Source organism: Heloderma suspectum, chromosome 1, assembly GCF_057233095.1.
Source record: "Heloderma suspectum isolate Gila_16-S chromosome 1, 16-S_ref, whole genome shotgun sequence".
In the NCBI taxonomy this organism is placed as follows: domain Eukaryota; kingdom Metazoa; phylum Chordata; class Lepidosauria; order Squamata; family Helodermatidae; genus Heloderma; species Heloderma suspectum.
The window spans coordinates 136,647,881-136,675,419 of record NC_139458.1 but is presented as its reverse complement, the minus strand read 5'-3'; the positions used below and the strand labels follow the sequence as shown (position 1 = coordinate 136,675,419).

The 27,539-nt window shown below is 45.2% G+C and overlaps 1 protein-coding gene and 1 long non-coding RNA gene across 4 annotated transcripts in view; both read left to right on the top strand.

The window, feature by feature from the left end:
* The window catches only part of LOC146357977 (uncharacterized), a 717,854-nt gene that overhangs the window by 518,758 nt on the left and 171,557 nt on the right, over positions 1-27,539 (top strand). The window lies entirely within an intron of this gene.
* LOC146357983 (membrane-spanning 4-domains subfamily A member 12-like) lies at positions 405-25,718 on the top strand. Of its 3 annotated transcripts, XM_084859614.1 has the most exons (7): positions 405-633; positions 4,953-5,075; positions 5,512-5,631; positions 18,732-18,788; positions 21,150-21,281; positions 22,184-22,294; positions 23,543-25,718. In XM_084859614.1, exons 3-7 carry the CDS (start codon positions 5,524-5,526, stop codon positions 23,663-23,665), a joined length of 531 nt encoding a protein of 176 aa, XP_084715740.1. In that variant the 5' UTR covers positions 405-633; positions 4,953-5,075; positions 5,512-5,523; the 3' UTR covers positions 23,666-25,718. The 3 variants fall into 3 exon arrangements, with proteins under 3 accessions (XP_084715740.1, XP_084715730.1, XP_084715750.1); XM_084859604.1 differs by lacking the exon at positions 4,953-5,075; XM_084859624.1 differs by lacking the exons at positions 4,953-5,075; positions 5,512-5,631.

Here is a 27,539-nt window from a genome sequence, read left to right as displayed (position 1 = left end):
ATCCAGGAAGCTTTCCTTACACACTATGTGGCAGGAGGGTTGTTGGCCACTTCCTTGGGGCCTCCCGTTCCTGCTTCTCTGTGAGGCCCCCATCTCTGTGCCCTGCAGCTGTGCCATGTGCTGGGGATTTCTCCAGCATCTGCCCTCCACGCAATCCCCCTGGAATTTGGTAGCATCGTGCAAAACGCACACCTGCCTCCTGCCCTTTCTCTCCGCCTGCCGGGACAGCAGTTCTGGCCGAAGCAGGCTTTACCTGCGGGCAGAGGGGCAAAGCCCAGCTCGCCTTCTCCCCCCAGGCGCCCCCTCCCCGACCCCCGTTCTGCGTCTCCGGCTGCAGCAGCTCTGCCTGTGCGTGACATCATCACGGGCAGCAGCCAATAGGGCCGCGATTTCCCCTTTCCCTCGAAGAGAACGTGCCGGAGCCGAGCAGCCGGGCCGAGTGCGCGGGCGGTCCTCCGTGTTCAGCCTGTGCGGCCGATGCCTCGGAGTGGCCAGTTGCTGGGGTCCCGGTAGGCGCGGGAGCGAAGACGCCCGCTCGTTCCTATGCAGGGAATGGGGACCTTCCGGCTGGGGAGAAGGACCGTGATGTACACAGTGGAAACCATACCCAAAGGGAAGAACCGAGTGCTGGGGGTGAGTGGCAGAGCTGTGGGGGGAGCCCTGCGGGATGGGGCAGGATGGAAGGGGCTGGGATGGCCTCCCCTGAAATGGCGTCCGATCTCCTAACTTGAGGGGGGGGGCTATTCTAGATTTCTCCTGTTTCTTTCTGCTTCCCTCCCTCTGTGTGTGTGTGTGTGAGGGGGGGGGTGGAGTAGCGGGGAAGAGAGGGAGCGGGGGAGGGAAATGCTGTCAGCATGGATAATCATAATAGTTCCTTGAACTAACCTGGGAATTCATTATGCCCTTTCTGTCTCAGATTAAGGGGAATTTATGGCCCATTTGGTAGGAGCACCTTTTGGAAAGCAGCTCATTCTCAGGATGATCCTGACCGGTCGTGTGTGTGTGTGCGTGTGTTCCCATGCTAAATATTCCCAGGCAACTGTAACTAATTCTGTAGCCAGCAAGGAGTGGAGAATGACCCCGCTGACCCTCTATCTCGGGCATGCCCAGTGCCTTGGTCTTGGTAGCTGGCGTGCAGACTTCAGCATCAATTTTAGGACAGCACTGAGCATAGATAGGGGAAGGAAGTGAGCAGCATTGCTCTAGGAACACAGTATTTTTATAAAAAAAATACATAGATGTAGGCAGAACGCTGCCAAAGCCTATGAGAACTTCATACAAGAGAGAATTATTGTATCAATGGATGTGAGCTTCAATAGGTGAATCAAACCTCCATGTGCAGGGGCAGTATATCCATGAATAGCAGATGCTAAGAACAAACAGGGAAGGGCCATCATTTTTATGCACCGCTTGTGAGCTTTCCAGAGGCATCGGGCTGGCTGCTAATGGAAGCAGAATGCTGGACTAGATGGAACCTTGGCCTGATCCAAGCAGTGTTGTCCATACATAAGGCTGACAGCAGAATGGGAACTGTTCAGGTCTGAAGGCACATGAGGCAGCCACTTTGCTGAAGCTAAGCAGATTTGGGTCCGGTCAGTGCTTGGAGGGGAGACTACCTGGGAACCACATATAGCCACCTTGAGCTCCATGATGGAAGAAAGGTGGGATATAAATGAAATAAATAAATAAATAAATAAATTCAGAAACCTAATCTGGGGGTCCTGACCACTAATCCCAGATCTGGTGTGCCTGTGGCTGTGATTACTCTGCACATGCCCAGAGGCATTCTCTTCATTGTTAATCCCCCTGCTCCAGCCAGGGCTCAGGCCCAGCTTTCAGAATGGGTCCCTGGGTTGAAACCTGGTGAGCTCCAGCTCAAAATAAGCTTTGCCTCTGATGTTGGAAGCAGAGTGAATTATCTTTGCCATGGCTTCTATTAAGGGCAGAGTCAAAAGAATCTTACTTTGGAGTTATTTGTTTATATATTTGCTAATATACCACTTGACATCCCAGGATCTCCAAGTGGTTCTCATAAAAACAGATAATCAGAAGGAACATCCACCTTCCCACCCCACAGAACAATAAACTTCTCCCCCCCTCCTGGTTCTTCATAGAGCCATGGAAGAAAACAAGACAAAGGTAAACACCTGGAGGAGGGAGGAGGTGCCAGTGTTGCACCCAAAGACCACATTACTGAACTGACCTGGCCAATGTAATATTGGCTGGATTCTGTGGGGTGATACAGAATATTTTGTTGCTCCATGAAAACAAGAAGGTTTCCTATCCTGCAGGTGCAAGAAGACAAAATGTATGGTGGTGCTTTGAAGACTAGAGCTTAAGCACAGGCCCAGGTCCACTTGGATTTGTACAGAAGTGGCTGCGTATACACACACGTGCATCAGTCTTGCATAGGTTCACAATAAACCAGAGTCCAGCATATGCCACATCTACAAAGGGAAATCCAATGTTTCATTCAGTGCTTTAGTGCTATGATGGAAAGGGACTTTCCTCTACCTGTTAAAAATAGGTGTCCTGTTGTGCTGGGATTTCCCAGCCCATCAGCACTGGTTCCCTTCGTGATGCATGTGTGGGCTTGTGAGGCATCAGATATGCTGTACGAGTTCTTTGGGTCTCCACCAAAAGCCTTGTAGCAGAGGGAGCGGTATCAGCACATTGTTCTGCTGCGCTAAGTTGTACCTGGCTGAAAAGAACTATTATTTACTCTTCCTTCCCAGCCGGCCCAAGAAGTTGGCACAAATGTAATTCATGTGGTATGTCTTATTTTCTCTTTTAATGCACAAATGCATTAAACCGAATATTGTGTTTAGATAAAAAATGAGGGACACATAATTTTCTTCAGTTGATTAAAAAAGAAAAAGAAAAAAATAGGCAGTAAATATCAGGTTACTTTTAAAGCCCAGAAATGCTGGCCAGCGCTGTCTCAGTCAGTCGTTCCAGTCATTGCAGCTGTGTGTGTGTGGATGCAGCTGACAATCTATCAATGGCAAACTCTCCTTGTTTTTGAGTCAGACTATGATACTCCACCAAATGGGACTGAACTCACCGGCACTGAAGATGTAGCTAGGATGGCCACTTATGCATTGCCAAAAAAAGAGGAAAGGCATCACCAGAAAAGAGGACATTGATTCACAGATGCTAGTTTATATGCATAAATGCAAGCGTAGAAACAGTTACTATAATTTCAAAAGAAATACAGTACATCTCATCAAAGGCGAGGAAAACTGTGACCAGGTGATTTGTGTGCCTGCTCTGTCTGCTGCCCAGGTGCTAACTCTTGATGGGCAACTGCCCCTGCTCCCCTTTCTTATGGCTCTTTATCTTTAAAGCAGGACAGCCCTGTCAATAGAGGATGCCTTCAATAGAGGACTGTCCCCTGACAGCCCTTCAAATAGGGGGCAGTCCTTTGTAAAGTAGGGCACGTGGCCACTCTAGGGATGGGTGAATCACCTGGAGATGGGCAAATCTGTTCCACTTTCTTCCACATTCACAGTTTTTAAATCACAAATTCTTTCTCTCCCAAATATGAAGAACTTTTGGTAATTTCTTACAAAAATAATGAACTGAACTGAAATTCCCACCTGGCATCTGAACCAGGTACAGCTATTTGCAACATGGTGGGGGCCATGATGTGCCTACCTGCCATAGAGCTGTTAAAGATGAGGAAGGACGCCAGTCACAGAAACCCAGTGGTAACTCTAAGTTAAACATAAACCTGGTTGCAGACACCGGGATCCTTTTCAAAACCAGACTTTCAAGAGCTAAACACTCAAAGCCCAGGACCTGGATGGATGAATCTGTCAATTTTGGTTTCTCCCACATTCAAGTGTTTCAAATCTCAAGTTCTTCTTGTCCCGAATATGGAGAAATGTATAAATTTTGGTTAATTCTTATCAAAACCAAACTGAAGCAAAATTCTCACCCATCCCTAGATGTGGCCCACCCAGTGTATTATGTATGGTAAATGCTTTCATAGGCACCTGCCTGCTTCATCAGATGCATCAGTGTCTCCTAACTTTAAAAAATTGGTCAAGCAACACCCAGTGATTTTAGTTTTTCACTCGTTAGCTTGAGGATAATTAGGAGAAACATAACCCCCATCCCACCCCATTCTCTCTCTCTCTCTCTCTCACACACGCACGCAGACAGACAGACAGACAGACACACACACACACTATTCTCACATGCCTCTGTCCCATCTTGTAATGTTCTGTGGTTTCCATTCCTTTACTCAAATGCCTTATGAGGGCTACCACTCACTTATATAATTTTTCTCTTTACTCCTTTCTGTGTTTGGCCCTGTATCTTCAGCTGCTTCTCAGCTGGGGCCAAGAGACGGGAAGAATGGTCCCCAAGCAGCCTAGGCCCTGGGAGACAGGAATGCCCTGGCTTGCTCCTCAAGAATCCTTTCTGCCTCTCTTGCCTTCTCACAGGCTCTGCATTGCTGCGTCCATCATGTGTGGGCCTGAATCAGTGACCAAAAATGCGAGAGGCTTAGGTTACTGCACTGCTGCTGTTTCTTCAGCTAGAATATGGTCGCAACATTATTCATTCCCTTCTCTCACAAGTTGAGAGGATTAATATTTGTATAATCAACACCTGTTTGAGCGGAAAAGTGGATTTTAACACTTTTAAAAGAGCCCTTTTCACAAGTACTACATAGAATCTATGGGGATGGTAAACTGGATAAAAATGACCCAAGCTGCTGCCTGTGTGCAGGGGAAGAGAATGGATGGAAACTACCCAGTAACCCATTCAAGCAAAAGTTGTGACCCAACTGGACATGGCCCATCAGCTAGATATTGTTGCCAGCCAGGTCCTTGTCACATGTCACATTTTTGCTGTGGCAGGTAGGAAGTAAAACCAGGATGGTTATAGGGTCCCCGTACACCTGAGTAGCTGGAGTTCAACTTGTTGACTCGCATGTTTTGCAGACCTGTTCTTTGTCCTCCCATAATCTGGCTAGCCTGAGCTAACCTAAAGATCATACAGTCAGGAGTTCATTGCATGCTGGAAGACCTTGGAACACTCAGGATCATCCAATCACATTTTCTGAGGTAATGAACATGCCCCCCCCCCCCGACCCATCCAGCTCCCACTCCTCCTTACTTGTAGGCTCACCTGGATCAGCTTGGTCCAGTATTAGATTTTATGGCGGGCCCTCCTGTCTGCTTAGCATCTGAGCAGCATGGAAGTGTTAATTAGAGCAGATTTGTAAATGTCAGATTTCATTCAGCTAGCAGATGACATTAACTATTCTCAGGAACGAAGTACTTAGAACAAGGTGTCCCGAAACACAAAGTCATCAGTGACAAAGGTGAAAATCATGAAGCACTTTGTGGAAAGACAAAACAAATGGCAGTAATTGCGCAATTAAGAAGAGCAAGTCAGCAGATTCCCTGGTGTTTGGAGCCCATGGCCTCATTAAGGGGTGTGTGTGTGTGAATTTAATCTGTCAAGTGCCCAGTATTATTCCCCTGATTGTTCCCACAGACCATCCAGATCATGACTGGCTTCATACACATTAGCTTTGGGATCATTCTCAGCACCTTGACCAGTGTATATGCCTCATTCTTTGTGTCTGGAGAGATCCCCTTCTTGGGAGGAGCATCTGTGAGTATCACACGTGGGAACGGACAACTCCCCCTGGGTAGATGGGGAGCGTGGTGGAAGAGCAGGCCGGCAGACAGGCAAGAGCAGAGAGAGTGGAAGGGGGAGTGAGGATGCTAGCCTCTTGGCATGCCATGTACGAGAAGGAGGCAGTGATGGTATGGAAGGGGCATCTGCTGTTGAAGGAAAACTCTGTTGAGCCATCAGAAAGCTCCTGGACTAGTGTGGTCTGCACTGCAATCCTATACATGTCTACTCAAAAGTATGCCCTATTGAGTTCAATGGAGCTTACACCCAGGTAGGCGAATATAGGATTGCAGCCCTAGTGGAGATTTCAGTCAGTGCTGGGGCATGAAACCTTCAGATGCCTGCCTGGCTTCTGATGACAACACAGACAATGCTTTTCATCTTTCAAATGTGTGTAATCCATTTTGAATCTCATTAAGTGTTTAAAAATGTCCCTTGTGCTTGAAAATAAATGTTGGACTTCCTTCCTTTTTCCCTCTTGAAGTGTCCAAAATTCTGTTTTTTATTTTATTGTATTCTCACTAAAAATGAAAAGTACATTTTTAGTATATGTCCTTTTCCATTTAAAAAGCAATTAAAACTTTATCAGAGATGTTGAGGAGAACATTGCTCTCTATCTCCTAGAGAAGGGAGGGATATCTATCATCCACCATCCACCCAATGTTCTACTGAGAGATCCTTGGAGTAAATGCCTTGGAGCAAATAGATTGTGTACTTCTGAGAAGCACAACATTAGGGTTCCACATCAGTTTCATGTTAGAGAAAACAAATACAGTCTTGAATGTATGTGTATGTTTCCTCCCCCACCCCCACCCCCACCCCTTTTACACAAAATCTGGATGCTGTTGGGATGTTAAGCAGACATACTCCAAAATTGCAATGCCCTTTCTACAGGAAGGCCTGTTTTACATCCTGTCCCCCAAGGATGCTTTCATTTGATGCAGCTGTTGTGGATCACCATGCAGAATTACACAGAAATGCAGTGTCGTGCAGTGCAGGCTTTATCTGGAACCTCTGAGGTACAAGCTACCTCCTACACATGTTCAATGAATTACTGACAGCTGGCTTTTTTTCGAAAATTAAAAGCAGTCTCAGGAGGCTAAAAATTCAAGTGGGTGTCTGGCAGGGGGAAGCAGTGCCTCACCTTATCCCTGCTAACATTTTTTTTCCTGCTCAAAATCACCTTCCTGCTTTTCCCCACACAGGTTTCCAGATGGAAACAGACAAATGGAGCCCTGTGGAGGGAGGAGGAGTTGAGGGGGGTGGGATTTTGAGTAGAAAATAGGCCAGCAAGGGAAGGGTCAGGCACATCACCACCCTCACTCCTCTGTTCAAATTAACAGCCTCCATTAAAAAAAAAGCGAACAAACAACTGTGCATACACAACAAATGTGTTTTATTGCACACATTTGTGTGTAATGTAGTTTTCTCCTAAGTCAAAATGTGAAATCTGTGCCGCTGCTGGGGAAGGCAGCCACCAAGAGAGGAAGGCCTTGGTCCCATTCCTTCTGCTCCAGGATGACAGATCTGTATTCCCAAGCATGTTTTGTAAATCAGTTCAGAGATTCAGATCAGACAACCAAAATGGCCTGGTCTGGGATTCAGCCTTATATGAGGGCATTAATATTTTTAGCATATAAATACGATGCACATTGTCAAATTGTAACATAAATGCATGTTTGAAAGGTGTGTATGCTGGTACAAAAAATATGTACATGCAGCAGAGAGCCTGCAATAGGTTAGGGCGCCCTGCCATCTTTAAAAGCACATATGTACGTGACAGGGCTCTGAAGCTATTTGTGCATCCCTAGTGGTTATGGCAGGGTGGTTTTTGCCAAGACAGATGAAGACTTGACTCGAACACCACTTGGTTCCTCCACACTGAGGACTGGTATACATGCACATTGCACTTGCCACAGGGGTTCCACTACAAACAGCCTTCCTGGGACAAGTTCTTGCATCTCAGATGTAACATTAATGGTGTTTTCACACATGCGGCTTCAGGCCATGCCAGATAAGGTGTGGGAGATCTCTGTGATGTGGAGCTCCCTGCATGCGGTTTGTGTTTCACTAATTAGCTGCTGCACTGGCGTGCTTTGAAAATCAGGGACACCGTGCCCTAGGAGAAGGCATTTAATCCTTTCTGCCCATGCTCTTCCCTCAGTATAATTCCTACTTAGCCCTCAAAATGGCGCCAGTCACTTCATAAGAATGTGAATGGAAAATGTACAATAGCCAGAATGCTCACTCACATTACAAATGCTCTTCCACATTAACAACGATTAGACATTAGCATAAATGGCGCAAGAGAAGCTTACAGGCAGGCTAGGCCTTGCACATGGAAACACTCCTATGCATGTTTATTTAGAAGTACTCCCACTATGTTCAGTGGGCTACTCCCAAGAAAGGGTGCAGAGAAATTTACCTTATAGTTTGCCATAATTGCGTCAAAAGTCTCCAGTTGGTTGCTGGCAATAACTGGGGCAGGGGTGGGGGGTGGGGGATAGAATCTCTCATTACAGTGGTGGTCACTAGGTGATGGCCAGGTATGATTTCCAATGCAGCATTTTAAAGTACTATTTGATAATCCTGATTGTTGCCCGAAAGAGTGGCTACAGTATGTTAGATCTCCCAAAGTACGTAATAAGAAGATATTACATTGCAGGGTTGTAATAAACTGTACTTTCTGAGCTTCAGCCCTCTCCCTGCAATATGGGAATAATAACACTGGACTACAGTGCAGGGTTGTTGTAAACCAATATCTCTCTTTTGGCCTCTGCCCCACTTCTGACCTGCAATATTAACAGTGGACTACATTGCAGGGTGGTCATAAACCATTATTGTATGACAACCCTGTAACATACTCTACTGTTAATACTGCAGGTCAGAAGTGGGGCTGAGGCCAAAAGAGAAATAGTGGCTTACAAAAAGCTTGCTATATAGTTCAGTCCCTGCCCCATATTTGCAATGTGGGGATGGCAGTGGATTACACTCTTTCTCATTTACACCCCCCCCCCATTTGCAATCTGAGTGTAATAGCTATGAAGTTCTATTTTCAGCACATTTTAGCAGTGTAGAGTAACAATAATAACAAATTTATACTTTTACATGAGATCTGCTCCCAGTTAGAAAAAGCACAAGCCCTTGCCTTTGCTTCTACCTTTGGGGTACAAGGGTCATGCCATGCTGTCAAATCACAGCTATGTGAAACTCCTGGATTTTTCTATGGTTTCCAAAGGGCAGCGGTCACTTCTGTTTGGTTGTCCTTGAGCCAGGACCAAAATCCTTACTATCTGTGATGATGAATAATATGTATAGTGATCCCCCCCTCTTTTTGGCAAGGGCTACACCCCAAAAGATGGTAAATACATTGACTTGCAGCACTCACTGGGTTTTGTGTGAAACCACAACTTAAATAAAGCATAGATGAACCATGCAGCAGAGTGTCAAGTGATCTGCATAAGGTGGCACTATGGGAGGCAGAATACAAAACACAGAGTGTTTTGCATGGTCACAGGACAGCCACCATGGCTTGGTTTATTTTTTTGCAACTAACACCGTGTGCAAGCTGCAAATGCAGACAAATGACCATTGGCCAGGAGGCCTCAGGTACATCATTAGGTAAGCTCAGAATGGAGGGTGTATCTGCCGATACTTTGATCTTGATTCCAGGGCTAAGGACATTTTCTATGAAAAGTAATCTTTGTACGCTCAGAGGCAAAGATGGACTTCCGCTGTTCATCTACTGTGGTTAGCCTGATGCCATTCTTCTTCCAGCCACCATCCAAAACAGACACAAGTTATTAGGGAGGAGCAAAGATGTGTACCCTCCCCAGACCTCAGATGCTCCAGCTGCTACTTTTTTTCTGAATCTCTGGGCCATGTCAGATCTCAGAGGAAATGGCTGCTGTAGCAGCCAGATGTTAGTCCCTCACACAGGGCAGGGCTTCCTCATCTGGACTGCCATAACTGATGCCCCTTGCAATTTTGGCTCCTGATGGGGTGGGGAGGTGTTTACAAGTCACTTCAGTCCGCAGATGTTCCATGCTGACACAGGGGAAGATGTCTCACCCTTCTGTGTGATTGTCACAAGGGGAACTGGGAACATGGGCACTTCCATGCTCTTCAGTGAATGATCCCATGGTGCTTTGCCTCTGAGAATGTAAACTATGCAAGATATCTGCCAGTATGCTCTGCACAAATGATCAATCTCGCAGAGGACATCCTGATGTGTTTGGAGTGTTCCAGGACAACAGCTTCTCCATTCCAATCTCTGGCAACCACCCATTTAGGTGCATCCCTTTGGGCTCATCCCTTCAGATCCAGCCTCTGAAGTTATGGGAGCCAGGACACAGACTCCAGGGGGAACAGCAGGTTTCAGCCTCACATCTGGTGCTGTTGAAAGGTCACAGCAGAGCAGCAGAATGCTTTCCCTGAACAACTGAGAGAGAGGAAAAGGGAACCTCATCATGCACACCTGCAGACTGCAAAAGGATGAGGAAGCCATGATGTCAGTGGTTGTGAGCCTCATACAAAGCTAGGGGAACCCATTTCCTGAAAACCAGGATCTCAGGATCACATCTATAGCAAAGGCAGCTTCCTTGGAACATTGCTTTGATTTGATGAATGCCTTTCCCATTGGGGAGCAATGTCTTCCAATGTAAGAAATTGGCAAGTGACCAATTGACACCTATCATGACCCTAGGACAATGGATGTGAAAAGGAACCAATTGGAAACTTTCAGAAAATTTGTTCATTGATTGTAAGCCGCTCCAGGAGCCTTTTTTTGGCTGAGGAGTGAGATAAAATACAATCAATCAATCAATCAACAGAGTTCAGCAGCATGTGTGAGAGGAAGGGAGGGAGAAGGATGTGAGGTCCAAAGGGAGATAAATGTTTTTAGGGTCCGATAGGTCCTGAGATCCCCTTCATGGATCACTGCCTTGTTGTGGCGAAGGGGCTTGCGTAACTCAGTGAAGCCATAAGCTATGCCGTGCAGGGCCACCCAAGACAGACAGGTCATGGCAGAGAGTTCTGACAAAATGTGGTCCACTGGAGAAGGAAATGGCAACCCACTCCAGTATTCTTGCCAAGAAAACCCCATGGAACGTATCACAAGGCTAAAAGAGATGACGCCGGAAGATGAGCCCCTCAGGTCGGAAGGTGTCCAATATGCTACTGGGGAAGAGCAGAGGGTATTTCCAAGTAGCGCCAGAAAGAGTGAAGCGGCTGGGCCAAACCCGAAAGGACACTCAGCTGTGGCTGTGTCTGGTGGTGAAAAGAAAATCCGATGCTGTAAAGAACAATATTGTTTAGGAACCTGGAATGTCAGATCAATGAATCAAGGTAAGCTGGAGGTGGTCAAACATGAGATGGCAAGATTGAACATCGACATCTTGGGAATCAGCGAACTAAAATGGACAGGCATGGGCAAATTTAATTCAGGTGACCATCATATCTACTATTGTGGGCAAGAATCCCTTAGAAGAAATGGAGTAGCACTCATAGTCAACAAAAGGGTGGGAAAAGCAGTACTGGGGTACAATCTTAAAAATGATAGAATGATCTCAGTACGAATCCAAGGCAAACCATTCAACATCACAGTAATTCAAGTCTATGCCCCAACCACTGAGGCCGAAGAAGCTGAGGTTGATCGGTTCTATGAAGACCTACAACACCTTCTAGAACTAACACCAAAAAAAGATGTCCTCTTCATCATAGGGGATTGGAATGCTAAAGTAGGAAGTCAAGAAATCACCGGGATAACAGGCAGGCATGGCCTTGGTGTACAAAATGAAGCAGGACAAAAGCTAATAGAGTTTTGCCAAGAGAACATGCTGATCATAGCAAACACTCTTTTCCAACAGCACAAGAGGCGACTCTACACATGGACGTCACCAGATGGTCAATATCGAAATCAGATTGATTATGTCCTTTGCAGCCAAAGATGGAGAAGCTCCATACAGTCAGTAAAAACAAGACCTGGAGCTGACTGTGGCTCAGATCATGAGCTGCTTCTTGCAAAATTTCGGCTTAAATTGAAGAACGTCGGGAAAACCACTAAACCGTTCAGGTATGACCTAAATCATATCCCTGATGAATATACAGTGGAGGTGATGAATAGATTTCAGGGATTAGACCTGATAGACAGAGTGCCTGAGGAACTATGGACGGAGGTCCGTAACATTGTTCAGGAGGCAGCAACGAAATCCATCCCAAAGAAAAAGAAATGCAAGAAAGCCAAGTGGCTGTCTGATGAGGCTTTACAAGTAGCTCACGAAAGAAGGGAAGCGAAAAGCAAGGGAGAAAGGGGAAGATATACCCAACTGAATGCAGAGTTCCAGAGAATAGCAAGGAGAGACAAGAAGGCCTTCTTAAATGAACAATGCAAAGAAATCGAGGAAAACAACAGAATGGGAAAGACTAGAGATCTCTTCAAGAAAATTGGAGATCTCAAGGGAACGTTTTGTGCAAAGACGGGCATGATAAAGGACAAAGAAGGCAGGGACCTAACAGAAGCAGATGAGATTAAGAAGAGGTGGCAAGAATACACAGAAGAACTCTACAGGAAAGATCTGAATGTCCCTGATAGCCATGATAGTGCGCTCACTGAACTTGAGCCGGACATCCTAGAGAGTGAAGTCAAGTGGGCCTTAGGAAGCATTAGTAACAACAAAGGTAGCGGAGATGACAGTATTCTAGCCGAGCTATTTAAAATCCTAAAAGATGATGCTGTTAAAGTGCTGCATTCAATATGCCAACAAATCTGGAATGCTCAACAGTGGCCACAAGACTGGAAAAGGTCAGTTTACATTCCAATTCCAAAGAAGGGCAACGCCAAAGAGTGTTCAAACTACCGCACCATTGCGCTCATTTCACATGCCAGCAAGGTGATGCTCAAAATCCTACAAGCTAGGCTTCAGCAGTATGCGAACCGAGAACTACCGGAAGTACAAGCTGGGTTTCGAAGAGGCAGAGGAACTAGAGATCAAATCGCCAACATTCGCTGGATCATGGAGAAAGCAAGAGAATTCCAGAACAACGTCTATTTCTGCTTCATTGACTACGCTAAAGCCTTTGATTGTGTGGATCACAACAAATTGTGGCAAATTCTTAAAGTGATGGGAGTACCAGACCACCTTACCTGTCTCCTGAGAAACCTGTACGAGGGTCAAGAAGCAACAGTAAGAACCTGACATGGAACAACCGAGTGGTTCAAAATTGGGAAAGGAGTACGACAAGGCTGCATATTGTCACCCTGCCTATTTAACTTATATGCAGAGTACATCATGAGAAATGCCGGGTTGGATGAATCAGAGGTCGGAATTAAGATTGCTGGGAGAATTATCAACAACCTCCGATATGCAGACGATACCACCCTAATGGCAGAAAGTGAAGAGGATCTAAAGAGCCTCTTGTTGAGGGTGAAAGAGGAGAGTGCAAAAGCTGGTTTGAAACTCAACATTAAAAAAAACTAAGATCATGGCATCTGGCCCCATCACTTCCTGGCATATAGAAGGGGAAGAAATGGAAGCAGTGACAGATTTTACTTTCTTGGGCTCCAAGATCACCGCAGACGGTGACTGTAGCCCTGAAATTAAAAGACGCTTGCTCCTTGGGAGGAAAGCTATGGCCAACCTAGCCAGCATAGTAAGAAGCAGAGACATCACCTTGCCGACAAAGGTCCATCTAATCAAAGCTATGGTTTTCCCAGTGTTGTTGTAGGGATTACAACTAGATAATGCATGCGAAGCACTTTGAATACTTGGAAGTACTCCACAAATATTTTGTACTTCTTCTTCTGGAATATATGCATTCACTGGATGGGATAGTGCAAGTGCATTTGGTGGCAAGGGAAGGCAAATGCCGTACAAATCTTGACCAGCAACGAAGGAACACAGATGGCCTTTACTGAGTTGGGGCAAGTGTGGAATCTCTCTTCAGCACTAATGAAAAATTGGAAGCTTTTCCACACGCTGTCTTTATGCACTGAAACTTTCCACAGTGAATGTCAGTGACCTGAGATACCGCCTGTTCTTTGCTAAGAAAGGAGAGCGAGCGAGCTACTAACTGCAACAGTGGAGGGACTACCATGACGACACATGCCCAGATGTGTAAATTATGTTGCAATGTGGAGATGGTCAACAGGGAGGCATTCCGATCACACACAAAAAACGAGTGAGAAAGAAACAACACTGCCTATAATAAATAGGTCCTGTTGTGACTTTCTCATGGGTTTTTCTTTTTGTAATGTGAAGAAGGTGCCAGGAGCAGGACCCAAAGACACCAAGTCCTGCTGGCAGAGGCTGGAAGTAGGAATTCAAAGATGGGACTGAGTAGCCAGGGTCCAGCAGCTCTTCAGGCCTGGCTTGATCCACTAGCCTGCAACTGCATCAAGAAGTGTGAGTTGCTAAAATGTGTCTCCTTGAAAAACAGGCTCACGTGAGCACTGTTATGAACAAGCTCCCAAACTAGAAACCAGACATGAGATTCCGAGAATGGTGAACATGTGATTGAGGAAGCGTTGGATGATTATTATGACAAGTAATTTGAAGATAAGAACATAAGAACAGCCATGCAGAATCAGGCTAAAGCTCTATCTAGTCAGGCATCCTCTTCCCACAGTGGTCAACCAGCTGCCTGAGGGAAGCCCACAAGCAGGACATGAGTGCAGTAGCACCCTCCTTCTCCTGTTCCCCAGCAATTGGTATACAGAGACATGCTGCCCCCGATACTGAAGACAGACAATATGTAGCACCACACGTGCTCAGGACAAAGTAAATATACTTCTTACAGCGGAAATGTACAGGTTTCTCAAGGAAGTGCTATGCATGTTGTTACAATGTCCTTGTTTGCAATGTTGATAGGGACACATATTGACTACACATTGTATAGCTCTTTGGAGATGAGCAGGGTAAGCACAGAATTACCCAGTGCCAGCACTGGCCTGCATGCAGACAGCAACCGCGCAGTTTGTCCAGGGTCCATGTCGGGCTACCATCTGGCTATGCCACTGCAGCACTGACTCCAAGCTGGTATGCCGTATGTCCTCTCTGCAGTGGTTGTGATGCCAATGCACAACCATCCCAGAAAAGCACAACCGCATGGCTCTGCCTCAGTATGCATCTTTCCCTTATCTCTTCACTTGTCACCCTTGAATGTAACAGGAATGATAGCATATTTTACCATGTGTTAGGAGCACCTTATGCTGCAGTCCTAAACATGTTTATTAGGAAGCAAATCCCAATGGACTTAATTCTATGTAAACATGTTTAGGATCAGGGCTACCAAACACATTTTTACTTTTTAGGCCTTTCTGGATTTTCCTGCTTTGTTGTCCATACATTAATACATTCTTAATGTTGATTCAGGAAGTGGCTTTTTTATGTGGGTTTTAAATCTGATCAAGTCTGCAATGGTTTGAATATTCATAGCAGAAACATGAAGGTGGCAAGATGTCGACTTAGCCAAATTGTGTTTGGCACATTCCAATCTGGGATTGGCAATCCTGGATTGACAAGGTAACCAAAATTCAATCTGGGCTCAAAATTAATCATGTCATGAGTTATCTGTTCTGATCACCTTAACTGGATTTTACAGAAGTTTGGGGGGGGGGGGTTATCCTAAGATCTCCAATGATAAAAAGACATGGATCTGTGGGAGCAACCAGGATGGTGAAATTGGGACTAGGAGCTATAGGCTAGCTTAACCTATGCAGAACAAAGCACTCCTACCTGTGGACTAGCAAAAGTCCTTCTTGCCATGCCCCTCACAACTATGAGGACTAGAAACTTGTTTTTAAACAGGAAAGTTGTGATTCTCACAAAGCTGCATGCTGCTTCTCAGATTCCTGCGTATGCACTGCAGAATGTGCAAAGAAAACTTGTTTTTGTTCTTCTGATACATTTGCTGCTATTAGGGCCTAATTCGAGGTTAATGGGACACAAGGCTGCTACCAACTCACTCACCCTCACCCCCCAGTCCATATCTCACCAATAAAGTCTAGTCAAAGAAACCTAAGAAGTGATGTTAGGACTTCCCAGCATTTCCCCATCTCTTGCAGTAGTTAATCAACCGGAGTGTGGGTGGGGAAATGCAAAGCACAATGACAACATATGTTTCTTTTAGTTACCAAGGAGATGTGCAGGGGAGATGTGGGTCAGCAGCCATCAATCTAATGTCTAGTTAAGCCCTTACAATCAGGGTAAAAAAGGAATTCCTTTTATTCCCAGGAGTATGTCCATAGTTAAAGCAATGGTATTCCCTGTGGTAACCTATGGCTGCGCGAAGGAAGGTAGATGCTTTTGAACTGAGGTGCTGGAGGAAAATTCTGAGAGTGCCTTGGACTGCAAGAAGATCCAACCAGTCCATACTCCAGGAAATAAAGCCAGACTGCTCACTTGAGAGAATGATATTAAAGGCAAAACTGAAGTACTTTGGCCACATAATGAGAAGATAGGATACTCTGGAGAAGATGCTGATGCTAGGGAAATTGGAAGGCAAAAGGAAGAGGGGCCGACCAAGGGCAAGGTGGATGATATTCTGGAGGTGACGAACTTGACCTTGGGGGCGCTGGGGGTGGCGACGGCCGACAGGAAGCTCTGGCGTGGGCTGGTCCATGAAGTCACGAAGAGTCGGAAGCGACTGACCGAATAAACAACAACATGTCCATATTGGCACTTCTGTCATGGCCCATTTTCGTTTCGCTTTTGCCCTGCGCTGTTTTGATCCTTACTCCCTGTGTATGTGGCCCTCCCCCTCCTGAAACTGTGGGCTTAGGGTATTGTTCCTTAACTGCTGAATATATGGAACTGCACTTCTGTGCACCCCAATTGGACTCAATCAAATTGCATTTAGGCTGATTTTTTTTAAAAAGGAGGGGGGATTATGAAATAGCCCGGTTCATGAAGCAGGCAGGTTGAGCTTCTGATAAAAATAATTAGCTGAAAGGATGTCGGAGGTGTCTCTGGATGGATGCAATGGCACCAACTTAGCAACAGGAAGAAGCCAAAATGGGAAGGGAAGAAACAGCATGACAGCTCTGTCCAGGCCATGGGTGGAAAAGTCTTTACTTCTTTAATGAAATCCATGTGTTCACAGTTTTGTTTTGTTTTTTAAAGGAGTGGAATGCTACACAGAGGCAAATCATGAAATGCAATCTGGAAAGTGCTACCTCCTCATATGATTTTCTTTAGCCAATCATGCAAAAAAACTGGGTGCATCCTCACCTAGCTGTAGGGCAACTGCATGCAGCAAATGCTCTTTGGGGGGCGGGGACAGGGTGGTGTGGTGTATTATCTGCGCTCCCTCTCCTACTGTCAACCCATGACTGTCTTTTTTGAGCAGCTTCGTCAACGCCTTCCTGTTACATTTATCTTGCTGTCTGTGTTCACGCGTCTTCCTGTCTCCGTCTGCTTCATACCACTTACTAGCCTGAACACCATTTGGATCCCAGTCTCTAGCATGATGTGCATTAGTTTACTCCCTTCATTCTTCTGTATTGTCTTACATGTTCATGTCTGAGGTGTGAAGAGATTCTTGCTAAAGGGCACGATCCTATGCATGCTTAGACAGAAAAAGGTCCTACAACTCCCAGCATGCCCCAGCCTGCACAGCTGGCTGGGGCATGCTGGGAATTGTAGGACTTTTTTCTGTCTAAACATGCATAGGATTGCACCCTAAATTGGTATGTGATGTGTATATGAAACCTACATTGGGCAGAATGTGCATTTGCAATACAAATGCCTCTCCTCTGCAAGTAACAACAGGGCTGGCTCCAGGTTTGAGGGGCCCGGTGTCCATGGGCCCCCAGCTGCAGACTTACCTACTGGCAGCAATAGGCAGCTACAAGCCACCATGTTAAAATTCCCACATTGCCCCTGGCATAACGTTGCCCTGTTGCTGGGCCTGATAAAAAATGATAGTGTGTTTACAAAAAATAGCAAGGGAGAAGGTCAAGGATTATTTAAGCCTCACGCATGAAAGCACCCTTAAGCTAGGTCTGCAATACTACTTTCTCAAGGTGCATTTGTTTCTCACACCTGATTAGGGCTGCGATGAATATTCATATTGAAATTAGCATAGACAAACAAATGATTGATAAAAAACACATCTCACTGAATGATTGCATTGTTTTGATACCTTTTGCTCTCACTGTCCTTAGCTTCATTTACCACGCTGCCATTTCATCCAACTGGCTCTGGTGAACTCTGTTCATTGTTTACAAGTGTCCATGATGTCATCACATTGGGTGTTTCCTGCATGACACCACTGATGAAACTGAATGGTTCAGAAAAGCCAATTGGATTAAACAGCAGTATGGGAAAATGGGACTGAATTCTGTGGGGGCAAAGAAGAAGGAAAATGGCACAGAGAAGGAGTCAGTATTGAAAGAAAAAATACAAATATGTTCACAACAAATGTTGAACATTTCTGAAAATGGCACCCTGAATGGTTTTGACACTCAGAAAACAAAATCTGAAACAAGGCAAATGGTTTCATCTCAGCCCTAAAATCAGACACATCAAACACACTGCCCTGTTCTGGTGGCTCTAAGGCAGAGAATCCCTACATAGCATGGCTGAGACCAATCACTTGAGCAATCATGCACTGGGGGGTCTACATGATGTCAGAGCAGGAGAGGTGTCAGCCTCCATTCATCTTGCATCTCCATCTTCTTTTCGAGGGGATGAAGTGCCTCATAACTACTTCCTGCCAAGTGAAAGTGCAGAAACAGTCTTAGTTTTGAGGCCCAGCATAGCAGATTGAAGTAGAAGATTGGGATGTTAACAAATGAGATGAAAGAACATAAATGTCCCAAACAGTAGAGGCCTCTTAATATCTAGAAAGTCTGACCTCCTGGCCAGATGCTGAGACATCTCATTGCATGGTATAAAGATGTAATAGCCTCTTTTTTCTTGATCAAACCATCCTTTTTAAAAATACCAGCAAGGATGGTACCAATCTTCCTCTTCATTTCTACCACAGCCATCTGAGATGGGTCCATGGATGGTGGGAAGGGAGACTACTGATAATGTGACAGTCAGTTACATACTTGTTTCCTTCCTCCCAAACAGTTCATTGTTTCTGGATGCCTCTCCATTGGTGCTGAGAAGAGCCCTACTGAGTGTGCAGTGAGTCACCCTGAAGTTCTTTTCCCTGGATGTTAACTCCAGTTTTACTCTGTTCATCCCATGTGGAATAGCGAAGGCGTTGCATGTCTGGAATCAGCAGAATGCCAGTGTGGTGTAGTGTGATTAGAGTGTCGGACTAGGACGGGGAGACCCTGGTTCAACATCCCCCCTCCCTTTCAGCTATGAAGCTCATTGGATGACTTTGGGGCAGTCACCCTCTCTCAGCCCAACCTACTTCAGGGTTTTCATGAGGATAAAACTGGGTGGCAGGGAGGAAGAACTTTGAGCTCCTTGGCTACCTTGAGCTCCTTGGAGGAAAGATGGGGTAGAAATATAATGAATGAATAATGGAGACTTTGTTTTACCTCAAGTGAAAGTAGACCCTGAGGTTGAAAAAGGGCCCATTCAAAGTATGGTTAAGGCCCTGATTGGCTTAGATGAAGCATATAGCCAGATTTCAAGGAATTTCCTCTGCATTATGAACAGAGTTTGTATCCTGTACTGAAAGGAAATGCTCAAGATAAGTAGAGGGACAATTGCACAGGGTTTGAGGGCACATTATGCAGATACCCTGCTGAAGCTCGGCTTTATATTTATTTTATTCATTTAATTATACTACTTGTATGCCGCTTAATATCCTAAAATCTCTATGCGGCTCACAATACATATAATGTATTATGTAATATATTATAATGGGAAGTAGGGGTCGTAGGAAATGTTGAAACATACAAGACGTATAAAGGATACTCTAGTGGATATTTATTAAACCAGAGAGTATTTTAAAGCAAAAATGGGTTTATTTCTTATGGCATGAAGCTTATATCCTTTGTTAAGCTTATTTCAGACCCTTCCAGGGAACCTAGCTGGCACATTTTCCAAATGGACTAGCCATGAACTGGATTGAGTCAAAGGCCATTGCATGTGTGTGTACCACGTGGAGGAGGATGTTGCGGGGATGGAACGTATGTACTTTGCTTCTTCTTCCCCTACAGCAGATTACATGTTCAACCAAAATCACATCTCCCTGTTGCCCAAGATTTAGCAATTGTCCTTAAAGGTTCCCTATGTAATGGCTGCTGCAGGAGTGAGAAGCACTGTCCCAGTTTATAGCCTGCACTGCCAAGGGAATTCCAGTCCATCCCTGTGGATGGTTATAAATCAGGGGTGGGGAACCTCTTCCAACACAAGGGCCAAATTAATTTCAGAGAAGCTCTCAGGGGCCATATTACAGTGGTGGGTGGGGCTAAAGGCAAAGGGGGCAGAGCCCAAAATACAAAAAAATACCAGCATGTTTTAGCTTCAAGCTCTTACTGTCAGTAACTAAGCCTTATGAGAGGCATTTCAAGCTTTTAGAATAGGGAGAAAACTGCACAAAAGCTGGTAAACTGCCAAACAATTAGTGGCTGGGGAAAGGAGTGGGGCCAGGGAAAGGGGGCATGGACATCTGGGGAACTGAATTGCTGAATTGGGACCCCAAGTGGGCCAGATATGGCCCTGGGCCTGAGGTTCCTCAACTTTATTATAAATACTAAGTTTTAGGTCTGCTGGGTTAAGGCAGCAAGGCTATGCTTACTCCTCAGGACTTACACAGAATTCAGTGGGAGTTGTATCTGAGGAGACATGCAAAGAAAGGGGCTGCAAGGCTTCAGATCATCCAGTTTCTTTCTCAGCCTTCATTCTTATGGGAAAAACTATGAAGAAAGCCTGTGTAGGGGTTTTTTGGACCTCTAGGGTCCCAAGGTGAAGCCACAATGGAGAGGGTGAGTGTCTCAGACTGAGGGGAGTAGCTGGTGCATTATTCTTGGGTTCTCAAACACAGGACACAATCACTGTTGCCCACAGTGTACATGTTCACCCCACTATTGTCTCTGCTCACAGATTTTGCAGCTGTAGGGAGTGTTTTGGAACCCTGCCATACCTATTTGAGCAGGGATAACCATGGGATAGAAATGATAGTATACCCAACAAGAAATGATGTCTCCATCATGTCTCCTTCAGCTCTCTCAGTAGTTAAATCATCTCGCTCCACCATAAGCAGCTTCTGTGGCTGACAGCCCCACTCTTGGAGTGCTTCATAATGAAGCATCACAACTCTCACTTGACATTTGAACTGAGGCACAGAGAGTCAGAGTTCATTTCCAAAGTCTAGAGAAGCAGAACTAGAGAAGCAGAATGAGAAATCATGCAGGCCCTCCAACTTGCTAATACTCTAGAGCAGCCTTCCCCAACCTCATAATGGCCCCATGGTGGGGATGATGGGAGGTTTAGTCCAGCCAGGGGTAATGGGAGTTCAAGTCCAAAGGGTGCTCTAAATGTCCGTTAGAATTCCTCCTCCCACCATTCAATGTTTTTGTGTTCCAGGTGAAAGGCTCACAAGCCATGAATATCATCAGTGCCATCTTTGCGTTACTTGGTATATTGGCTTTTATAGTGGATCTGAGCATCAATGGGCCATTTCATTCTGATGATAATCATCAGTATTCCCTGGTGATGGTAAGTTTCCATTTCTTAGCAACAACATAATGCTTGCAATCTTTTTACAATGGTGAAGAGAATGGGAGCGACCCACAGAATTATGTGTCCCCCCTCCCAGCCCCTCCCCTCTCCAGCATACATTTTCCCTCACCTTCCTCCACCTCAATTAAACATGGTTAAGATGTTGCATCAGCACTATTAACCATCATGAATGCTAGCAACCAGGTTTACCTCTTAACCAGGGTTTGCAAACCAGCTTCAGATCCTGATTTCAAATCCTAATTAAGAAGGAATCTAAGGAGATAGACATTGTGGTACTGCTTATCAGTCATGAATCTTGAAAGGTTCCAGCTGAGACTGGAGCCAGAGTGTGCTGGGAATGACAGACGGTCTGTCTCTCTTCCCTCTGCCTTCTCACATTTCTCTCTCTCTCTCTCTCTCTCTCACACACACACACACACACACACACACTGTTGACACACAGTCAAACAATATCAAAGAGCTTGCATCAAGCTCAAATCAAGATACAACGGAAGATGTTTTCTCAAGTTAAATAATTTGGACTAAGAACTCATGCAACCTGATCCTATGCATGTTTACTGAGAAGTAAGTCTGACTGTGTTCAATGTGGCTTACTCCTTGGTTAGTATGGGCAGGGCTGCAGCCTTACAAACAGAACGTCACCTCCTGTTAGCATCTAGACAGTCTTGCCTCTTAAATTCGAGTACTTGCAAGAGGAAGGTACTGACATTAACTTCACAGCTTGAAAAGCCTTCTTCCTATGTTCACACGGAATGGACAAGAAACAAAACAAAACCCCACCCGAAAATGCCCCGTATGAAGAATGAGAGAAGATAAATGGGTAAATTTCAGTGTGGTGGTTGCCTTGTAACACTGCATATGTTTTCTTTTGGGAAAAGACAGGCAACAGGATCGCCATTGTATTGTTGACATTCACCATCGTGGAATTTTGCATTGCATCTGCCACTGCGTATTTTTGGTGCCGGGCCACCCGCTCTGACTCCAATGAGGTGACTGCATAAGTCTCACCAGGATTATAATTGTATAATTGCATTCATGTTATGATGGTGCTGTGAGTTAAATGAATTTAAAATGCAGAACTGCACACGTTCAGAGTATTTCTTTTTATTTCTTTTTATCGGGGTGGCATAAAGGGTGGGGGTTTGGTTTTTTTGCTTTTTGCTCCAACCTAACAGGAATATAGAAGCACTTGTAAAGCATGGAATGGTGGTGTGTGTGTGCTTGTGTGTGTATTTGTGAGAGAGAATAGTAATGTTAGTTCTTTGATTTATACCTGAAGTAATACACATGGCAATCTAAAAGGGGGCGGGGATAAGACCTTTAAGTCCAGGGTCTAAAATTACCTAGCTGTGCCACTGGCAAGAAGTTATGGGGCTCCTTCACACAAGGCTTTTATTGAGCACTCATGGTGGGTCACTCTTGGAAGTTTGCAGGTCTTTTTCATGACATCATCAACCTCCAGGGCACATCCAGTGGTTTGGAACTTTATACCACTTTTTAAAAGATCAGAGATAACGCACTATTTAAATGTGAATCCACTTCAGTGGCCGCGTGTAATTGCACGGTTCCACAATAACCACAGCCTGAGAAGAGGCCATTGGGCCAGAGCAGGAAAAACACAACTGCCCCTTTCCCCCTGCCCCACTTCTCCAGCATGTCTGCCTATTGACCTAGGCTGGGAGGAGAGTTTTCTTGGCCAGGCTAGGAGAGTCTCAAAGTGAGCGCAGAGCTGCCGGGCATGGAAGAAGAAGACGGAGTCCGCCATGGAAGCAACTGACAGCAATGAAGCCTCATGCTGCTTTGCAGAGAGAGAGAGAGAGAGAGAGTTGAATCCATTGGGAGACCCACTGATTTGCGGCTCTCTATTGCTCTCTGCCCAGAGACTCCGAAAACTTGCAGCATGTGTAAGGAGCTGATCTTTAATTCTGCATAGAAACCATAAACAGAAGCCCCAGTAAACTGCAGAATAAAAAGCCTGGTGTGGCGAAGCCCGTGGTGAGGAGGATGGTACAGCTAAACTGGGCAGATAACTTGGGTGAGGGAATATTGCAGCTGATAGGGAAATAGCTTTGGATTGGATGGGGATATGGAATGTGATTGGACAGGGATAAGGCGAGTTAAGACCTGATCCAGTCAGTCATGTTTTGACATCAGTCCCTCAGGGAATGAATCAGTCCCTCAGAGGAATGTGGGAGGTGGCAGGCATACAAGCAAAACTAATATATTCTGTTTTCTAGGCCATATTGATTGAACCAAACACCATCAGAACAGATACTGAGGTCCCTTCCATAGAATCATCAGCAACATATCCGCCAAATTCCAATGATGTAAGTTACGATCTAAAAGTAGAGACTGTGTAGAAAACTCAAGCGGAGGAATCTGTATGGAGAAATCACACCAGCTGCACCTTTTTTTGAGGCGTACAAGCTGGCCCTTTCCTGCATGACAGAGTTCTTTCAATTACTGCCAGCATTCTAGCTGCCAGGCCAATGAGGTCAAAGGGACTCGTCTCTCTTCTTTCTCCAGAACAGTCTCAGTTTTAGGCTGGGACTAAGAAGCATGTGGCTTGAGTTGCTCTGCCTTGGACTAGGAGGTTACACTCGGACTCCATTTTGGATAGGCTGTGTATGGAACGAATCGTGTGTCTGGCATATGGATTATTTACATGTCAAAGTGTTTCTGAAGACAGTCTTGATACAGTGTTCAGGGTGGTGGTAACAGGACAGCTGGGGACCCAGAGAACATGGGACAGCAGCACGTAGCAGCACAGTCATTAATGCATCTTTTCTGCCTCTGGTTGGCTCCATGGCTGACCCTGGTACAATTTGAAAGAGAAACCAGCCTGTGATGTTGATTTAGATGGGTCAGCGCCCAGTGTTGCAGCTGGTTTATAATGACTCTTGACCAAACTTGGGTCCCCTGAGATATAGCCAACATATGGGACTGCCTTGGACCCTATGTCTACAGTTGTCTCCCTTGTGCTTTGGTACAGAAGCCTGGGTTCATTGTAGAAAGCTGCACCTGAGAATTAATTTGAAATGCACAGCAAAGCTGATTGGTCTTTTGAAGCTGATCAGCAACACTGGATGTTCTTGAACACTGCCTGCTACTTTCTCCAGTACAGTCTCAGTTTTAATGTTCAATTAACTGTACATACTTGCCCATTAATGATATTCATACAACAACTCCAGCTCTGGGAAATTTTCTGCTAGTTCTCTAGAAGAATCATCCCTTTGTGAGGCGATGATTTGCAGCGACGGTGAGCTAAAATAGCAGATTGTATCTCTCTTTTTCACTAGCCATGGCCTTGCTCCAGCCACTGGGCCATAAGTATTACACACTCTCCGAGAAGCGGTGATAACGCCCAGATCACACATTCCAGATCACTGAATCTTATTCCAGCTTTAGTCATTGTGGAATTGGATACTACCAGCTAATAACTGGAGGTCTTGTAAGAAATGAGGTCCCTTTTTTAGTGGATGTCAGAAAGCTTTTGGCAACATTTTGTACTCGCTATTTCTCATGATGGACCTTTAGCATTTCTTCACACCATTCAAGGCCAGCAAGTAGCACTGAAGCAGGCCCAAGGATAAGAGATGACATGGGTGCCCGTGGGACTAATCTCTGCTTCTGCCTAGACAACTAGGAGCGGTGAGTCGTGTTGGTTTAAACCAGCCTCCCAGATGTTTTAGACTATAACTCCCACCAGCCAGTATGGTCAGTGGTCAGGGATTACGGGAGCTGTAGACAAAAACATCTGGAAGGACCCAGATTGGGGAAGGCTGATTTAAATGCAAGTGTCTGCTGCAAGTCAGAAGGTATTTAGATGGCAGTCCTGCACCTGGTTGTGTGTGCGTAGAGTTCCAGTGAACTAAATGCAGCCTTAGTGTGCCTAAGTGAATGCAGGAATGGAGCACAGCCCTCCAGAAAGTTCTCTCACTTGAGCACCATTCGAATGAATGGGAGCTATGGAAGAACACATTTTGAGAAAATTTCCTGGTTGATCATGGTCTCCAAGAGTGCTGGGTTGGGGTGGTGTTTTCCCCTCGTATTTTGTTTTTAGCTGCATATTGTGTAAGTAGTTGGCATTTTTGAGATTTTATATTGTTGTTAAGGAACTGGGAGTGGCTGAATCGGGATCAATCCCCCTGGCTTCTGAGCACCTTGGTTAACATTTCTTCAGAGCATGTTTTCATGGGAAATTTCTACTGATTATTTAATGCCTGTCTGTGAAACAGAGATGCCTAATCTTGGGTGATGACCTCGCAGAGGTCTGATTCTTCTTATAGCTGTTTATTTGATCCTAGACAAGTTTAGGTTTTAGATTCTCCAGTTGATTCACTCTTTCTAGGTCTGTTCTTGCTTTTCATGGATATGATTTTTTAAAAAAGAAAGAAATAAAACACGTACCTGAAACAACACGTCTGTCTTTTGATTGTTCTCTGCTGCCTAACAGAAGGCAGTGGGGACTGGTGGCTCTGATGTCAGTGGGGAAATTAATCCCCTCTAGGTTTCAATTAGAACCAGTCAGAACTCTAAAGGAGCTATCCAAGGTGCTGGATCCTATCCCCAACCTAGGTTCAGCACCTGACTGAAACCGGGAGCAGATTCACTCCCCCCCCCCCAACATCAGAGCCATCAGCCTCCACTGACAGAAGGCCCTGTCCTCCTACAGTTACTTACTCCTCTTACTCTGTCTAGAACAAAATGGGCCTGGGAGAGCAAGCTCACCATTCTGTTCCCCTCTTCATTGCAGCCCGGCAGCTGCCCCGTGGAGAGAGTTCCAATGAATTTGAAGGACAAATATTGTATTATTTAGCCATAGCTCAGCGGTAGAGCACCTGCTTTGCATGCAGGAGGTTCCAAGTTAAATCCCGGCATCTCCAGGTAGGGCTGAAAAAACTACTGCCTGAACCCCGGAGAGCCGCAACCAGTCGGTGCTGATGATACTGAGCTAGATGGACCCAGGGTCTGACTCAGTATAAGGCATCTCTTATCCTACTTCAAATATTTCTGGTGGAAGCTCAAAGTGGAATAAAAGAATAAAAGGAAAAAAAGGAAAAGAGCAAATGTATCCCCTCTTACAAGACACATTTATTAGAAAAGAATAAAATGCTAAAACATTCCTTCACATTCTAAAACACTGAATATACACACTGAAGTCCAGGTCTCAGTATCTGAATTTCAAATTTTGAAATCCAACTTTCAGACCAAATCCAGACATTCACCCAGTACCCACTCATGCTGGATGATGGACCACGGATGGAATCCTATGCATATTTAGACAGAAAAAACTCCTGCAGCTCCCAGCACTTCCCAGCCAGATATAATGATGACTCAAATGGTTTACATTAGACTGATACAAACCATAGCAGAAGCTAGACATGTCCTGTTCAACTTAAAACCTTGACCCAGAGGAGAGTGCAAGGCTGCAAAAGCAGCTAATGCAGTGAAAGAGCTTTTTAAAAAAATCAGAGAAAACTGTAGGAGCCTGGATGCTTCATACGGAAACACAGGACAGAACTTTAGCTGGTGTAAACTGCTTTGGCTCTCCTGTGAGCCAAAGTGAAATTACAAAAATTTCATTACAGTGAAATGAGGTGATTTATTTATCCCGCCTGGGAATATGGTTATCAGGCTACTTTGACTGACATAAAGGAAGATATGAGAATCCTGGTAACTCCAGGAAATGTGTGTGTGTGTGTGTGGGGGGGGGTACTCTTCTGAACCAGTAGTTACAGCAGTAGGAAGCTGCCATTGTTCAGTTCAGCAGAATGAGCCCACACAGAGCTTGCAAGAGGCAAGCAGCAAGGCAGTTTCTGAGGCAACATTACGTAACAACTAGATGCAGGGCAAAGCAGCAAGTGAAGCATAGCATTGTTGAAATTCTCTTAGTGATTTTTTTTAAAAATTGTATAATTTGCTGGACTTGGAGACAGCGTGATGCATTAGGGACGTTTGGCATATCTAATGGAGTGATATATTTTGCAAAGTAGACAGGGATGGCACAAGATGTTCTCTACTTTGACCACTTATATGGCCAAAGGGTTTGAGAAAAAGAAATTGCTTTTCACCTTTAAGGCCTAACTGATCTTTATGGTGCCTGATTTTCAGATAGGGTGAACTTGCTTAAAAACTGGGCTTAATATGATATTTAAACTTGGGAAGCCCAATCTCAAATACAGTTGCCAACATTTCTGTTAGCCTCACTCCTTTGCTTTTAACAGCAGTCTG